Source organism: Ciconia boyciana, chromosome 5 (genome assembly GCF_034638445.1).
Source record: "Ciconia boyciana chromosome 5, ASM3463844v1, whole genome shotgun sequence".
Classification (NCBI taxonomy): Eukaryota; Metazoa; Chordata; class Aves; order Ciconiiformes; family Ciconiidae; genus Ciconia; species Ciconia boyciana.
This window is the reverse complement of record NC_132938.1, coordinates 76,137,481-76,155,911: the sequence shown is the minus strand read 5'-3', so window position 1 is coordinate 76,155,911 and position 18,431 is coordinate 76,137,481. Positions and strand designations below refer to the sequence as shown.

The following is an 18,431-nucleotide window of genomic DNA, read 5'->3' as shown; positions in this document are numbered from 1 at the left end:
TTCTAGGCAGCCATAGCTATTAAGAGGATGGCAGCTTTGCATATACCACATTGATGCCTCAGTCTGAAGCTGTACTTTGTTGTTGCATAGGCAAAGATTGGGAAGACTAAAGATTATTATGATCTTAACTTCTGCAAAGTATCATATGGGTGGAATTTAATCATACAGTGCAGTAAAATATTTAACCCTTGATTTGTTGTTTTCTTTAATTGCTATAAAACAAGGCTCACAGATGTTAACTGTTTATTGTTTCTGAGTTTCCTTGGGTTAGAACAGTCTTCTCTTGCTTCAGAATAAGAACTTGGATCCTTCGTTTCTAGTATATGTTTCTTCCATGCATGCACAGTTTCAGTTGGCATAGTTTTTCAGGCACATATCCCAAAGAAGAAATATCTGTGTGGGATTAGTGAAACTGCTCTTAAAGGAATGTGGGTCTTCCAGATTTTTAGATCCCTTGATTGAAGCTTCCAGACCTATATTGAAGCACAGGTTATTGTGCAAGTGCTTGTTTTGGCACAAGGGAAGAGAGATGGAAATGAGATTTTTTTTTTTTTTTTTTCCCTAGCTTGGTTTAAATCGATTGTGAAACTACAGCATTAGGGAAAAAACTGTCATCCTAGGTACAGATTTCTTGTTTCAGACTTTGCTTTTTTAGATGTCTGTATGGATCTGTATTCAGAAAGTGATAGTTCCTTTACAGTACACTCATGAAAATGCCTTCAAGGAGAGCAGTTCATGCCATTGTGCCACTTTTTCAGTCTTCCATCTTCATCAGCTTATTCGCATAGAGTGACTTTGCCATCTGTGGTCCTCCTTGATGAGCTTTCTCTCTGGAGTGCTTCTGTTTGAGTGGACCCAGTGTAAAAACCACCCCCCCCCTCTTTTTTTTTTCCTTGGTCCATATAAAAGGTTCTAATAAAAATAGACAATGAGGCTGGAGAACGTGAGTGTATGAACTGACATCCAAGTTGAAATTTTGACATCTACCCCGAAGAAGAAAGAGCTTTTCGAAAGAGCACAATCCCTTTTAAAGAGGGAATTAAAAGGCTATCATACATCAAAGGAGTTTCTGCTAACCCAATGCTTTGTAAATTTCTAATGTTTCCTTTATCAATTTTGTTTTTTCCCAGTTTTGCTTACATGTACCAGAATGCAGGAGTACTTTTAAAAAACAAACCAAGGAAAAACTCTGTCGTGTTATTTCTTACCTACCACCTTTTGAGAGATGTTGGATTAGGTAATTGTCTGGCCCTAACAGCCTTTAGGTGTTGTTATCATTCTGATACTTTCTTGAGTAAGATACTCAAGATCTTGAGTAAGACTTTGTAGAAGATGCAAACTCTGACTTACCCATTGACCATCAAGAATAGCCAAATTATCACAAGTGGTCGCTCATCTTTTAAAACTGTCAACTTGGGCAAAATAATTAATAAATACAGAGGAGATGCATGATGTTTCTTCCTGCCTGCAACATCCATAGACTTCTGTAAGTCACTGGGATTCCAGGAGGAGAGTAATGCCAGTGTTTTCTATATTCTTAGTCCAGCTAGATCCTCTCTTTGAGCCCTTAAAGGTGCTGTGGTGCAGTGTCTTTGTATAATGTTCTCTGTGCAGCTAAACTTTGAAGCTGTATCATTTATCTGTGTATTCAAATTAATGCTCTATTTGAATTATATAATAGTAGCTTTAAACAAAATTTGCATCCTTTATTCAGTAAAATTAGCTAGTTCTAGTATAAAGTGTATGAATGTATGTTAACTTTAAACAATTAATGATATTAATTATTATGTAAGTCTCCATTCTAGTTTTTCCTTACTTGATTTTTATCAATGTGGTCTCGGATTCATAGAAAGGGAGACCTGTTTGTCATCTAGTCAGGAAGAATGAACTGGTCTTGTCTGTTCCTGAAAATCTTCCATAGAGAACATCCCAGAAGTTCCTTACATCACCTGCTAATGCTGATTTTTATTTTTTTTTAAGGGGGGGGGGGGGGGAGCGTGTGTGATCAAAACGCTCTCTTAATATTTAGCTTAAATACTTTGGTAAATTAAACCACTAAGTACTCCTACTTTGACTGTTATTGATCCTCATCCTTCTGTAGTAATATCCTGTGGTTCATCTTGGGGTGGGGGAGTGGACCCTTTGGCCTGTTGCCTCTCAGCTATCATTTTTTGTTTGTTTTTTTTCTCGGCCAAAAGAGTATGATTTCCTTCAGTCTCTTTCCCTTTAAAACATGTTTATAAACTACTTACTATCTGTCTGTGTGCTCTGGGCTTGTTCCAGTTATTACATCTTTCTTAAAATGTACTATCCAAAACTGGACATGGTTGACACATTGCTATTGCCAAATTAGGACAAAAAATTTTTTGTGCTGTGCAGATGGTACTCCTGTTAATACATCCTGTAGTTGCCTTGCCTTTTCTTTGCAGCAGCTTGTTCCTAGTGACTTAAAGTGATCCACTCCAGCTGCTAGAACTTTTGCTGTAGCAGTGCTGCCTCTTTACTTATTTGTTGTGTATTTTTGCATGTGAGCTTGAGTATGCTATTTTGAACTTGTCTTTTTAAAAGCATTACCTAGATTTCATCTTGGTTTTTTTGTTATATTGAAGTGATTTTAAAATGTTAATCTTGTCTTTCCAAAGGGCTTGCAGTACAATCCTTCTTATAAATGCATAAGGGAGAAAATAATGGGCAAGAACAAATAGGATGGCATTTTTTCTTGAAGAGAAAGCCCCATCATGTCCGTGAATGTAATTACGAATTAAAACTTGTATGTGCAAGAAATGGTTTGGGGTTGGTTTTGTTTGTTTGTTTTCAGAAAAGGCAATATTGTTTTTTGCAATGGCTGTTTTCCTGTAAGGCATTTGAGGAAACTCTTTTAACATCTGGGAGGGATGTCTTTCCTTGCCATATCCATAATTTGTCCGAGAGGAGCTCTTACCCTCATGGCAAACTTAAAGCAGTTGAGCTTTTGATATTCAGGAGGCAACGGGTTTTTTTCCTTTTTTTTTTTTTTTTCCTTGCACTCTCCCTATGCCCTCCCTACATAAAGTAATCAGATGTCACTTGCATAGCAGTCTTCCTTATCAGAGCTGTCACTGATCATTCTTCTTTCTTTCCCAGTGACCTTGAGCCTGAATGGTTGGATGGTGTGCAGAAAAATGGGGAATTATTTTATTTAGAATTGAGTGAAAGTGAAGAAGAAACTCTGCTTCAGAACAGCTGTCCAGAAATGCCAGCAGTGAATCATGTCAGGTTTAGTGAAAATGAAGCTGAAGTTATTCAAGAGGGCTCGCGAAAAGAAAGAAAGTATGAACTGAAGAAGTTGACCAAAATATTAAAAAAGAAGAATCTTTTACCAAAGCATTCTGGTAAGAAAGGCAGCGGAAGCTGTAATGTGCACTCCACTGGTCCTACTTCCATATTGAAACACCAATCTGCTCAGAAAATGGGTGTCACTGTTCAGCAAAAATACAAAGATGTATACGTTTATGTAAATCCCAGAAAACTGTACAGTGCTGGAGAAGATGAGCAGCGCAGGCTGCTGGAGGCCTTAGTAGGGATTGTCCATCAGTCTTCATGGAGCAGCAGAAGAGCGGAAAAACAAGGCAGGAAGGATAAAGTCATCAGAGGAATTGGTGAAGAGAAGCTTGTAGTACATGGCTTGGTGCCAGGTAGTTCAGCAATGAAAACAGGTCAAATCTTGATTGGTAAGTAGTTGAATGAGTAGTTAACTTCTGCACTCTTCCTTTAAAATGAAGATTTTTTTTTTTTCCCCCGAGGTAGCTGACTTGACTATTCCTGAAACATAAGCAATTACTTACAACAACTATTTTATCAATTCTTGAGGAATTCTTTTAAATAAATGTCATTGCATCTGATGTTTTGTTACCTATTCAGTTTTACTATATTACTGGTTTTAAGAACATGTGACGTAAACTAGAAGATGTTAATATAGTAAGGAGATGACTGTCCTTCAAGCATACAGGGGGTGAGCAGCTTGAACTTGGAGCAACAAATACCCCACCACCACCACCTTTAATTTAATACAGAATTTGCTCAGTAGATAAGTGTGACTGGGGAAAAGCTATAGTCTGCCAAATATTGTATTTTGTTTTCATTCTTTTCCACACCATCCCCCTTAGATAAAAAGCTTTACTGTATATGCTTTAAATGGATTTTGTACCCTAAAAATGAGGAAAAAATACGGAGTAAGATATATTCATATGTTACAAACCTTCTGCACAGCCTTGTTTGGATATTCTTCTGTTTAGCAAGTATAACAGCTGCTTCTTCAGCAGTTGTGATCAGAAGGCCTCCAAATACGTAGTGGGGCTGCAGTTTGAGGAGGCAGTGAGCCAGTACAGCCAGCTCTCCTTTGTGTTGGTTTGGCTCTTGTCAGACACTTCCGCGAGCTGATGCAACTAAATAACCTGGCAGAAAACTAACCCAGAAGAACAATTGCCTGTCTAGTTTTTGCTGGTGGAGTAAGTTAAACTTGGGTCACAGAAGGTCTGACAAGCACCCGAGTGTGAATAACTGAGGGGAATGAACTTCTGTGGCTGGTCGTGAAGGAGCAGAATACTCCCACTTCCAGCATCAAGAGGCCATTAAAAGGACTCGGCACTCACAAGACCCCAACCTCAGAGACAGTAAATGTGAGAGACAGTAAATGTGAGACAGCTAGCCTACATCTGTAAAGGGTGGAAGGTTGTTTAATTACCCTTGAAGTTGATCCCTCATAGGGAGGGGGCAAAGATGTGATGTTGGTTAGAAGATCATGAAAATCTTAATACTATAGTAGCACAAATCCCACAAAGTCAGCATGAGTGCTTTTGAAATTCCAATGTTGTGTGTGTAAAAAGGCAAATCGTGCTTTGACTAGCTGATTCTTCTAGCATGTGTTTTTGGTAGGGATGCTAAAGAATACTCCAGAGGGAAAAAATTGGATAACTTTCAAATTTTACCAGAAAGAACTGATTAGTCAAGAAGTGGGGGATGCAGAATGAGGGGGAGGAGGGAGGGAGTTTCAGCTTGATCTGCTTAATGGTATTTAATCTAATTAGTGTAAGAGTGGGTATTTATAACCTGTAAGTTAATTTTGGGACACAAATTTGTATATAACTGCATGTTTGTAAGAGCAGGTATGAAGTCAGAACAGTGTAGGCAAATACCAGATCCAGGAGATAAAGCTAACCTTCTAAATGGAGATGGTGCTTCATCTGCAGCACTTAATGCTTCCCGGAGCTAGTGAGGACAAAAACTGTGGGTTTTTTGTTTTGTTTGAAATAGAAGAACATTTAAATTAATCTAAAGAGTCTAGCAGTTTTAATATCTCCTAGGCTATCATCAACCAGTGTTGCCTTGTTTTTGCACATTGGAAACAAATACTTTTAAGCACACTGTAGTTATTCAGCTCTTAACCAGGAAAATGAGCTGTATTCTGTGCCAACAGTATAAAATGTATAATTTTCATATAAAAATACTTTCAAATTATATATCTATAGTGAACACTGACTACTCTGGAATATTTATGTGGTGTCTAGAAATAGGGATGCTTTGCATAAATAAGATGCTCAGGTTTCAGTGCTGTCTGCATAAAGAATATACAGTAAAAAATTTGTTCCGGTGAAAAAAACTGTCTGGTTTACTGCTTCTGCATTGCACATCAGAGGATGGGATAGCTATGGTATACACTCAAAGCCTGATTTAAAAGCAACTGTAGTTCAATAGATAGTCTCCTTGGATCCTCACAGGGTCTGAAGTTGGACAGAAAGTTCAAGAAAAATACAGTAGAACTTCGCTTTTTGCTGTTAAAAGTAAGTCTTAGGAATCCTGTTGTGAATTGCAGAAACAGTCAGTAAAGAATACTTCAATTTTAGACTGACCACAGAAATATTTGCACAAAAGTTAGCAGCTTCTTGAGCCATCACGAATGAGGAATACCTGATGAGTAAAGCATGATGCCTGCTTGCCTGGTTTGGTTATAACTTTGTTAATCTTAATTGACCTGCATAAGCAGAGATACTAACCTGTTCTTGTTTTGCTTTTTAATATTCTTTTTAATATCTTAATAATGCTTTTTAATATAAGGCTATATTTAATAATAGCCTTCAATGGTGCAGACCATTCTCTGTAGTGGTCTTTTGTGAAGCAAATACTAAGTATATTTTCCTTTTAAAATACATGCTTTAAAATGACATACTGTGGTCTTCCTGGTGACCAGTTTTGCAACACGCGTTGCAGGCAAACAATCTTGACTCAGAGAGTTGTTACTGAATTTAACTTTTTGCCAGTTAATATAAAACTTCAGATCACTGTTTCAGGTGCTGAGAAGAGGAAAACAAAACAAGACCCCAAACAATTAAGAAAATGCCTTTTTCCCTGCCTTCTCCAGGCTCAGCTTCAACCAAACACCTCTCCTCTTCTCCCCTTTCCCAGTCTCAGGTACCCTTGTTTTCACTGCATGTTAACACTGTGTGTCCCAACCCTTTTGGTGAGGTAACGGGTGGCATAAAAGGGTGGGATTGTGTGTGATGTTTTCCTTCTGCTTGCTTCATTCTTGTTTTCCTCTGCTGCAGCATGACTCCTCTGCAGGCCACAGCCCATCAGGGGTGGGTCCCCTCCGTGGGCTACAACCCCTCCCCTAGTGACTGCTGCTCTTTCTTAAATGCGTTTGGGCAGAGGTGCCATGGCTTCCCCTGGCTAGGCGATGTTTTGATAAGCGGTGAGTTGCTTACACCAGCTTCAGAACTGGCTATGAGCAGCACAAGCTTATGACCTCCTGCCATGCAGGTCACTCCTGCTGCACCCCGCTACCAAAATCCTGCCAGTTATGGCCGATAGAGTGTTCTAACTCTCCCATCTTATTTAAAATTTGAGCTCTTTAGATTACTTTTCCCAAGACTTGGGTATGTAATATGTTAAATAATAACCAAGTTACTGATTACTTCGTATTTTCATTGGCAAATTAGTTAATTTGTCAGTGATAAGTATGGTAGCCACTTAAATGGCTACCAAGGTTGAATCATAAGGGAGACTAAACTCTCTTTGTTTTTTTCACTCTGAATAAACAGTTACAAAGTGGTTATTGCTTTAACATTTTTGTAGTAGAAATAATTGCTTTTTCCCCCCCTAAATAATCACTTTCTTCAGGTGGCTTCTTCAATTTATTCTGAAACGTGTATCCCTTATAGCTTTGAACGCTTAAAACATCTGTTTATTATTTGTGCACTACACTTTAATTTTTTTTAAGATTGCATATGGAAGTTGTAAGTCTTCTTGCTGTACTTTATTAACCAAGTAGAATGCAGGCGCTGACCATATGAAAGTAAATAAAACAGTTTTGCAAGCTAAAAAAACCCTGCTGCTTTGTAACTCTGTAAAAAGATGCCACTCTATCCATGTGTTGTTTATCAGTTCATTTATCTTTTTTTTTAATGTTTAGCAGTTCAGCATCCATCTTAAATTTTCAAAACAAAAAAGCCCTCATTAATTTTTAATTCTTGCTGTCACTTTCATTTTGGTTAAGATTAAATACAGTTCCTTTTATTTCATGGTTTTTAAGTGTCTTTTGTATTTTTGGCAAAACTTTTTTCTTGCTTGAGTTCATTATTAAAAGTATGCAAAGCTTGGTCTGCTATGTAAAAGTTTCTAGTCTCATCTTTGAGCGTATCTTCAAAGATATAAAGCTCCACTTAATATTCACTTTTAGATCCAGGCAAATAAGGGTTGTGATAGGAAATGCCATTATAACTTGACACACACCTCCCTAAATTGAAACCTATCCGATTCACAGCAGGGGATACTTCTTATAAATGCTGTTGATCATCATCTTTACTGTAGTACAAATGGAAAAGTAATTCCAATTACACTGAAAATATAGGAAAGCTCTTTTCACTAGCAGAGTGTACTATTGTTACCCTCTTTGAGATTATCTTCTGTTCTCATTGCTCTCATCACTGAATATCTGAATGGTTTGCATGAATTCTCTTGCCTGATCACTAGGTACAATTGTCAAAAAAGTGTGAAAACTACCCAGGGACAGGGATTAATCTTGAATTATAGTAAAGATGGGCTATAATAATCCAGTTTTGAACAAGCATGCAAAAGATGCAGGCTGCTGTTCAAGCTTCAGTTGAAAGGTCCAGATCCCAAGCTCATTTACTGACAAATGGTTTTCTAGGGGTTTCTAATCCAGTAATTCTGTTGATGTTATGTGGGAGGGTTATGTGTTTGTTTTCCCCGGATAAAGAAATGTTTAAGTAGTAATCTTTGCTCATTTTAATTTTAATAGTAAAAACCCAGATATTGCTGTTGGAGTTCTGACGTTTTGGTAAACAAGGGCATCGTTGCTAGAAAGCCAAGTATATCTGTTAGATTTCTATAGCATAGGCTAGTGGTTTAAGATAGAAATCCATTTACAAAAATTAAGCAACTTGCAGTCATCTTCCAACAATCAAAGTAAATGCTGTTTTTGTCATTTGCAGACCATGGAACTGAGAGTCCTGTCAGAAAAATGTCCCTGAAAGGACCAAAACACTGTGAGAGTTTGAGATTTTTATGAGGAATTACCATATATGGTGTACTTGTTGAAAAGGCTCTCCAAAGTAGAGATGTTGGGCATGCAAGATAGAAATACAGAGCTTGCATAAGCTTTGCTATGTTCTCACTGTGGAGTTTGGGATGTCGTTTATGTTCTTTTAATCTCCTCTTGAAGCATAACAGCATTGGTTTGGGTAAAAGCAGCCTGCTAACATATAAAGCAAGTAATTGATCTGGCTTTCTTCAGTAGAATGTGTTCCATACTTTGCCTTTTTTGGAAAGGAGTATGTGAACATTTATAAGTACTTCCACCAAGTCATTACCAAGAACAGAGGAAACTAAATATCAGGATTTCATGAAAAAAGTGTCCTCAGTCCTCTCCCATGTGAACAACATGGTTCTGATTTTAATTCAGCTAAAAATGTTCACTTCCCATCACAGTATGGAAGTGGTATTCACTTATCAATCAGTGTCCCCTGGCTTAATGCAAAGAAGATCTACTTTTAGAAATGGTGCTTGCAGGCTTATCTCTAGGGAATGGGTATTTAACAAAATAATAGTCCTGTGCCTCATGTGGCAAAGTGATAGGCAGCTCTGAAATAAACGTTAGGGATGCCAGCAGTCCCAAAGACTTTTCTAAACTTCATCTTTAAAAAAGCAGGAATAATTTCATGAGCTGTGTGCAAACTAAGTGTTTGAGATGAATATACACTGTTCTTAGCTACTACTGACTGGTTGTGAGAAGTCTTTTCTAATGAGAAGAGGGAAGGACAGAACAAAGAAAATAGGAAAGAACTCCTGCCTCTCTTCTCTCGCTGTTCCATCACTCTAGTAAAATTCAGTTCTGCTTGGCATTGTGTGGAGAACATATATGGAGTCTTATAGTTCCTTTGTGGAGAGAGAATCTTTTTATAATAAGTGATAGAACTCAAAAGCTTGATTATTCATTATTATGGGATTTTAAAAAAAAGCTTACTTTTATTCCTTAAAGAGAAGGACATGTATTTTTCTAAAGATAAATTTATTGACTCAAGGTCTGATATCCTCGAGCTGCCTGAAGAAAATGTATTTCCTCTGTTGCAGTTGCTCGCTGTCTCTAAAAATGAAACCAAGTGAGGCTTTTTTCTAATGTTCATCTTTTAACATATATGCTGGTGACTTTCATGACAGACAACAGTGATCTTATTGCTGGTAAAATGCAAGCCAATAAGAGCAGGTCAAATGCTATTCTATATAGTATTATACAGTAAAATTTTTTTATACAACCGTATTGTTGAAAAAGCTAAAAAAAAAAAAAACAAGGCAAAATTTTACATTATTTTATATCGGGTTTGAAAACAACATTTCATGCAAATGTCTGCTTCTTGTCTATGTAAGTATATATGTCTACTTCAGCAAAAAGGAAAAAGTTCACTTTGATCTCTGTACTTAAGAGAAGTCAGTTGGAGGGGATTTTTCACCCACTTCATCGAGCACAAGAATGATTGAAAAATGTATTTGCAGTACCATCTGTACAACTTTTTTCTCTCCGCTAGTGAAATGTCTCTACATCTGAAATTCAGCAATGTTTTAGTCTGGGAAAATTTGACTTAACTCTGCAAACCATCAAGTTAGATGAACTGAAACAATTGCAAACACCATTTACCCTTTTATTTCATTTAACCTAAATTGATTAAGTATTAAGTCAGTGAAATTAGATTAAACTTTATACATTTGCACTATTTTTTTGAGGGACTTAATGTCTGAAGGCCTAAGTCAGTCTCACTTTCTGTAAGTTTGTCACTGCTAAAGGGGAGGAAACAATTCTCCAAGAAAGTGTAGATGTGAAACTCTCACAAAGGAAGACTTGCATATATAAACTCTTTCACTGGCATTAATTATCACACTGGGTAGATCTTGTGGTCATGTTCTGCTTTAAGATAGTCTGTGTTCATAATTTTACACACTTCCTATTGTGCCAGTGATGTCTTTCATTCTGTGACTTCATAGTCTCTATTCTTTGCATGCTGTTGTGTTTGGCAAAAAGAAAAGAAGGAAAAAAACCACAAACACCCCCACCACCACAACCATCCACCCCCAATTCTGGAAAATCCATACTGATAAATGTAGACTTTCTCAGTTGTACATCAAGTTGCAGTTCTTTAATAGTGATACAGCATTTTCTGGCAAAATGAAGGCAGCCTTACAGGACTGCTTTGGCTCTGTCTTCTGGAAAGCTGTTCCATTTATGGTACATGATTACATTTTTACAAATTGAATGGAATAAATATTTACTGCTGCAATGAAAGTTTTGCATATGTATGTTAGGTGTCGAATAAATAAAACACTTTGAGTATACAACATGTAAATACTGATGGATCTTCTCCTTTCAAAGTGTCTTTGTATATTCCCCCCTGGGAGATGTGGTTGGAAAATATTCCCTTAAGTGCTAAGGTGCATATGTCTTCACAAAATGTGTGCAGCTCGTTTGATTGGCTTTGTGGATTAGATGACTCGACTGTTGTCTTTACAACAGAATTGGTAAGGTCTGTAGTAAAACAAACAGAACATAAACAATTTTTATTTAAACAGTGCTCCAGATGAGTACAAGAGCAATTTATGCTTTCTCTTGTATTTGTGAATGGTGATCTTTAATACAGTGTTCTTTGACAAAGACCGCAGTAATTCTGTTTATAATTTCTTCTTATATTAGAGTAGCCTGAACGCTTTGCTTTTGAGTGCCAGTTTTCAAGTCCTGGGGCTCTGGCATGGACTTACCGAGTTGCTTTTAAATGCTGTTTAACTTTCAGTTTTCCTGTCTTTGAATTATTGTTGTGTTGAAGATTTGATAGGCTAAAACTTCACTGTGTTGTGCATCAAGAAACACAGAGGTTAGGGAGAGAGCTACTATTACTTGAAATAGAAAAAACAATTCATTCCAAGGAGTGATAACATTTTTGTGTGTATAATAAAACTTAACCTTTTCTTGGTTTTGCTGTAAGAAAGAGTAGGAATGAATTTTCCTTTAATGTAACATAACAGTGAGCAGTTAGTTGTTGCCTAGTGTATTAAAGAGGACTATTGCTTGCGGGTTTTGGGGATTCTGTATTTCCTTACTGTTGGTTAGTTAAGGAGAACGGTCTTTCTCTCATTGGCCTAAATTGTGTTTTGCACCGATTTTGAGCAATCAACCTAGTACCTGGGAAGAATTCCAGTTGTATTTGATGGTATTTAACAGCAAGGTAGAAGATAGAAATAATGATAATCTGTCAGAATTCTTCTAAACTTTCAGATTCTGTTGTCTTTACTACATTCTCAGGAAATGGAGAGACCTTAGAGACACAGATTCTGCTTTTCCTTAGTATGCACGTCATTATCATCACTGTGTTAGTTTGAGCTGAGCAAGTCTTCTCCCTAGAAAACTTGAAATATGTACTGAACCTTAGTTGTTCAGTGCTTTCTTTCTTCAGTTGTACCTTTTTTTGCCAAGTCAAGGCTTAAAGTATAGTTATACTACTATGCGCATTTGCTACGAATCCATATGCTTTTTCTAATCTCTTTACAGTGCCTGAAAGAGCGATGAGCACTGCTGCTACTACCTGGCTGAGGATTTCTCTCTTGCAGGTGTAGTTGAATACTGCTGTAATGCTGCCTCTGGCTTTGCACGTGTCCTGGCGCAGGAGGAAAGGACAGGTGTCACGACTGCAGCTTCTAGCCTCTGTGTTCTGGAATTCGTATAATTCCCTGAACCCTGCAAGTGTAGCAGCACTAGTCGTGAGGGACATGCTGGTTTATTTCACCTTTTTCAGTAAGGCTCACGTAAGTGTGATGAGATCTAAATGTAGATACAAATAATAAAACAAACTGTGACCAGAGGAAATAGTGAACTGTCCAACTGTCTTTGGATTTACATTCTATCCACATAACTTCACTGTGACAGTCCCAGAATTCCTGCCCTCGTGCCTTTCCCCGCACATGGGGATACCTCATACTGCTCTTGTAATACCATTCCGTCTGCTGCTGGACAGCTTTTTGGACAAGTCAGTGTTTGCTGTGTCTGATTCTGAACTGCCCTTGTACGGACTGGCCAGCCTGGAGCACAGACAGGACAGGTGATGAGCTCAGGGTGCAGCTTTACCTGGGGCAGGAGAGGGAAGGAAAAGGGGAGGGCTTCTCTATCCAGCAGTCCATTAAGAGAACTCGTAGCATGTAATGTCACTTGTGCCTTCTCTTCCAGCTTTGGCTGAAATTTAGTAATGGAATCAAAGCCATTCATAGTACAATTGCAGAAGCCTCATTTCCTTAGGAAACAAAGCTCAAGAGTACCTAGTTTGAAAGAAAATCAAGTACCTCAGTCAATCCTTTGTTTGTTTTTTTGAGTCGTTTATTAAGTGTCTCATATTAGATTACGCTCTTTTAAATGCTAATATTAGTGATCTTGGAGAGGATGTGGAGGTATTTTTTAAGGGAGTCTTTGTGCAGCTCAAGCAAAATTAGGGTTGGTTTTCAATTTGCTCTTCCAGAGCAGCTCTTGATATTTTTAGTTCACACCTGTAAGGCATAAGAATGACCTTGGAATCAAGTCACTTTCAATGTTAAGTAAGAAGCTAATTTCTTTATTTCCCTCTCTACAGACAGAAGATACAAACTGGAAACTAATCAAGTTTTTCACCCAATAGGACAGAAGGCAGAGACAACTGAAAGTGACACTAAAGAAAATCAAGTAGAAAATAAGGCCTATTCTCTTACTCTGAAGTTGAATATTTGGCTCTGGAAAGGACCTAATGAACCATCAAGTCCTATATCCTGGTATCACTGGCAGTCACTTTGTATAGGTCTTTTCACAAATTTATGTTGCCTCATCTTAGGTATTTTGCCCTATTTTAGAGGGCAAATTTTCTAAAATTTAGAGAATTTTAGAAATTCTCTGAGACTACAGAACCTTCTGATTTATACTCTAGCTGCTTTCACACCTAGCCGTTACTCACCTCATCTTTAACCAACATAAACGGGTTCTCCCATTTCCTGTGGTCACTGCAGTGTTACTTCTATGTATCTGATCTCATTTGATTTCATTTTTCTTGAGCACAGGTGAATAGAATTGTAAGGGGTACTCTGGATGGGATCCTGTCAGGTCCATTAGTGCTCACCACCTACATTCAAAGGAAATGCCTTTCCTAACACATCCGGATACTGTGTTTGTCTTTTTCATGTTTTGTGTTACTTGGCTACCTTCTTGAGAATGAATATACTATTTAATTCCATTATATTTCTGTTATTCCAGTAATATTTATTGGTGTCTTCCTCTGGGATATAGTGCTTCCAACTTTGGATATTGACATTAGAGAAACCATGAAGGACTATCCTTTTAGTGAGAGTTTTTCTGACTTAGGTTCAACCTAAAATCTCACCTTAAATGTTGGGCTGATGTTTTAAATTGCCAGCTGAAGTAATCAAATTTTTGGTTGATTTAGTGTCCCACTACCATGTCTGAAATATCTTTAATATGTATCCTTTTCTTACTGCTGCTTCCTTTTTTTTTTTTTTTTTTGAAAGATGAATGGCCAAAAAACCTATTTTTACTTTTCAATTTCTATTCCTTTTGACAGGTCTAAGTAGTTTTATCCTGTTATGTTATTTTAGCTTTATGTTTTCTAACTTCACAGGTGTTTTTTTCACTAGTGTGTCTCATCTTTCTTACATTCTCCATGCTTAAACCTGCATCCTTTTTGTGGGGGATGAGGCAGAGTTTATCAACTAATTATTACTGGGATACTTATCTAGAATATTTTCCCTCACTTCAGATAGAAATCCCAGTTTGATTTTTGTACTTTCATGTGGATTTTAAGTTTGTAAGCTCTAATTCAGTTCAGTTTGCTTTTGTAACTAGTGCCTTTAATTTATCAAACCTTTTCCATTTGTAGTTAAAGACTTTTTCTTTGGGATACTGGGTTTTTTCCCCCCATTTCCAGTAATGGGAAGAGAGTCAGATTTAAAAAATACAAGATGTTGTTAGGCAGGAAGATCTGGCAGATAAAAGCATGAAGAGGGCAGAGTAAGAAGCCACATCAGTGGACAAGGCACGGAAAAGAAGAGAAGGGACTAAATTGTGATGTGGCTTGAGAGACAAAAGGAGGTGTAGGGATGAAATGAGGAAGAGGGAATGATTTTCTGCCAGTTTAGTGACCGAAGCTGAGTTACTAATACGCATGGTAATTGTCAGGACTGCTTCAAAGAGAGGGGCTCAGGGGTGGTGGGATTCTCCCATAGTTAGGCTCAGACAACACGTGAAACCTTTGGTGTAAGTGATGGCCTAGAACTTGTAAGCTGCTACAGGAAAAGGGAATTTTGGAGTGCTTTTGGAAACAGTAGTGTTTGTAGCAGTGGAGGTAGCAGTGGAGAAGGACTGGCAGGTGAACAGAGGTGGCTTCGGAGGGGGGGGGGAAGTAATTTTTGGGCATAACTTGATTGGTGAAGTTGTTGAGTTTTCTGATCAAGTAACAAGAGTGATATAAGCCTGGATGGAGGGGAGAGGCTTTGACAGTTATTTTTGTAAAACGATACAAGCGTGGCAGTAAGGCCTTAAGAGCACTGAGGTAATAGACTAATGTTTCTAAACATAGTAAACGTTGCATGTAGAAACCATCTACTTAAATGTAACAAAAAGACATTTATGATTGTTTGAATGGCATACTAGTCTTTAAAACAAAACACTGCTTGGCTTTGTACTGTGGTGTAATACCATCTAAGTTTCTCATGCTTTTGTCTGTTTTATCTCCAGGAGATGCTCTAGTTGCCGTAAATGATGTTGATGTGAACTCTGAAAACATAGAAAGGGTTTTGTCTTGCATTCCAGGTCCTATGCAGGTACAGTAGTTGAACATTTATTCCAAATGTCCTCTGTAAAAATTAATATTGTTTCCAGCCTTTTTTCCTTAGGAAACAGGACTTAGGCGGTCTTTCTCTTAGAAGTTCCTCATCTACTTTTTGAACACGTTGGTTGACTTCAGTCAAACTTAGAGTAGAAATTAGAGAGTTTAATTCTGGTAAGTTTTGTGAAAATAGGTAGGTGCAAATAAGTGACTCAAGCCAATGTCCCATTAAGGGACATTAGGCACAGTCCAGCTGTTACATATTCTGTTTGTCATTAGCCAGTCAGAAAGCACATACAACATTGTGCAAGAGGTAGCAGCATACCTGTAGGTTTAGACTAACCATGACACCTGATTTTTTTTTGCCCAGTGTGAGAATCAAGGTATTCTATGCTTGCAGAATTCTGAGCATTCGTGTTTCTCTATGAGAGCTAGTACATACATATGTGCAAAATAGAGTTTTATTACTTTTCCTGCTCAGAAAACAACTTCTTGATTATGTTACCACTTGCATCAAAATTAATTACTTGTTGAATACAGTGAAGTAACTCCTTTGAGACCTGCACAAACTTTTAGCCAGCAATAGCTGTAGTTATGAACAAAGATGGCAAGTATGGTTGCTTTGAGAGGTGTTATTTTGAACGCTCTGATCTCAGCAAATGAAGGACAAGGTATGTAATGTTGTGATGCCTTGCTCCTGGTAGGTAATAGGGCTGGAGATGTGCAATCTGGCAACAGCATGTATGAAGCAAGATATTGATGTCTAGCTTAAAAATAAATATGTCAACCGCAGAATAGTAGTGGCTTTTTTGTCAATTACCGTTCTTAAAACGGTAATAATTGCTATAGAAATACTTAAATAAAATTATTATCTCTTCATCCATATAAAAGAGACTCGCAAACCACAAGAAAGTAAAAAGAAGCCTGAATTAACAAGTAGTGCTAGTAAAGATATTTAAGAGCATTCAAATGGAGAAATTGATACTACTTTCATATTTAAATAGGAAAATAAATTCTTGAGTATTTAAGAGCTTTTAGATTAAATACTTTTCAGATCTTTCAGAACTGAACAGTGATGAAGATTGATAGAAGTCAGCAATAAAAATTGATACAAAAAGCTGACCTGCTGAAGAGTGTTTCTTCTCCCCAAACCTACTGCACATATCTTCTCTTCTAGCTGAATAATCATTTGGGAGCTATAATGAAGAATTAAATAACTGATAAAGAATTAGATAGCTATTTCAGAATTAAACCAGGAGAGTGTTAATTACCTAGGATGTTAGTAGCATAAAATTAAGTATTTTGAGTTATTCTGGTTAAATCCACTTCCTGGTGGACAGGAAGACAAGGTAGAAGTTGCAACTTACAGATATGACATGGAGCAGGTTAAAATTATAGTGTCTCTTACAGTATGTCTGTAACCTCTTGGTAGTTTTTCTTCAGGTAGAATATACGAGGTGATAATAATAGAAATGTTTTACTGTCCAGAGATAAAAAGAAGTGGAAATTTTAGGTTTTGTTAAACATGCTTGTGTTTGCAACTTACGTAGTGTAAGTGCCTGTAGAACTACATCTGCAACTGCAGTAAGATTGAGTACTAGTATGTCAGTTTAGGAAGCTTTCCAAGATATTTAACAGTATGAAGCTTGCCTAAGCTACCAGAGTTGTGGTCAGGTATTGGCAGAGCTCCATGGTAGAAAAACCTTGTCTTGCCTGTCTTTGACCAAATATGGAGTTTCTGTAACTGTTATTAAATACAGAATGATTAAAAAAGCAGAGATTATATAGTTTATTTAATTGTATCCTTGCTAGAGTATACGTATTACTTGTTGCTAAAATGCAATGCAACCCTTTATATAGTAGTTACTATTAATGCAACATTAATGTTTGCATTGTCAGTAAATCTAAGCAGACAGCGATTACTTGAAATGTATAACTGTTTGTCATGTTGGCTTTCCAAAACCTTTTATTAAAGTGCAATTATTCCTTTTTTACTGTGCAGTTTGAGTCAAACCAGAAGAGTGATTGCTGAAATAGACTAGTGGAGAATTTAAATACAGAGTTCTGGCATTTTTTGCAGTGTAGAATACTGTGTTCATGCTGCTGAAGAAACAGAGGGTGGTTGTTTCTGAGATTTAGTAACAAGGACAGCTGTTACACAAGCAAAATTGTTAATGTATTCTCATTCATAGTGCATTGCAAAATATCAAAGAAGATGCAGTTAAAGCTGTTTTACCGTAGTTACAAGTTATTTACATAAGCAAAGTCACCGCTCTTCTGGGTTCAGTGTTAAAAATTACTGGAAGTAATTTCAAAACCTAATTACTTAGATTCTCTCAGTTGCAGCATGCAGCATAACATGTCTCATTATTATATTTCCAGAATTTTGTTTTTCTTACCTCAGTTTAGGCATACTAGCTTCTAGGCATGTAAGGGCTAGTTGAGTGTATGTATTGAGCAATAGAAGTCCAAATGCTACATCAGGTTTTTTGTGGGCTTTTTTTTTTTTAATGGCAGAACTGTTTCTGTTTGAGTGCTTGCATGTCACCTAATGAGATAAAGTCCCAATTCTGATTAAAGCATTGGATACCCTCTTCAGAAGTTCTGTAGCAGTCACTGAATGTGACAGGACAAAGCATACTCCTCAATGCTTGAGTTATACGTATGCTGAAGTTATATTCTGCGGTCTATACAGTTTTACATTTCTGTAATCAAAATAGCTGCTGTTTCCTATCACCACAAGACAGAAAAGACAGAATAGAAAGGGGAAGATATGCTAGAAGAATATACTTTTCCTTACCCTGACACTTGGAAGTTGCAGAACCATTTTACCTGAAACTTTCTAAAAATATTCAGCCTGAGGCAGACATTCAGAATCAGAAAATTCAGCCTGAAATTTTGAGTTACAGTTGTGCAAACTGTAAGCACATGGAAAACAGAGACTTACAACAGGAAATGGCAAGCAATCTTAAAAGGCAGGCAATGCCACCAGCTCTGTCTATAATAAAATCCATATTCTAAGACATACAGATTTCT

General features: G+C 37.2%; 1 protein-coding gene and 1 long non-coding RNA gene across 6 annotated transcripts in view; one reads left to right on the top strand and one right to left on the bottom strand.

Annotated features, from left to right (window-relative positions):
* The window catches only part of INTU (inturned planar cell polarity protein), a 57,097-nt gene that overhangs the window by 7,922 nt on the left and 30,744 nt on the right, over nt 1-18,431 (top strand). For 4 of the 5 annotated variants that reach the window (XM_072862432.1, XM_072862434.1, XM_072862431.1 and 1 more), the window contains exons 2-3: nt 3,124-3,710; nt 15,305-15,390. In XM_072862432.1, the coding sequence (XP_072718533.1) occupies nt 3,124-3,710; nt 15,305-15,390 (673 nt within the window). The remainder of the gene's footprint in view (nt 1-3,123; nt 3,711-15,304; nt 15,391-18,431) is intronic. The other variant, XM_072862435.1, reaches the window with a different exon arrangement.
* On the bottom strand, nt 10,858-17,840 carry LOC140652106 (uncharacterized). The gene is made up of 3 exons (XR_012042657.1): nt 17,795-17,840; nt 16,519-16,612; nt 10,858-11,071 (listed from the first exon to the last, which is right to left on the bottom strand). It is a non-coding gene; the product is annotated as an uncharacterized lncRNA (long non-coding RNA).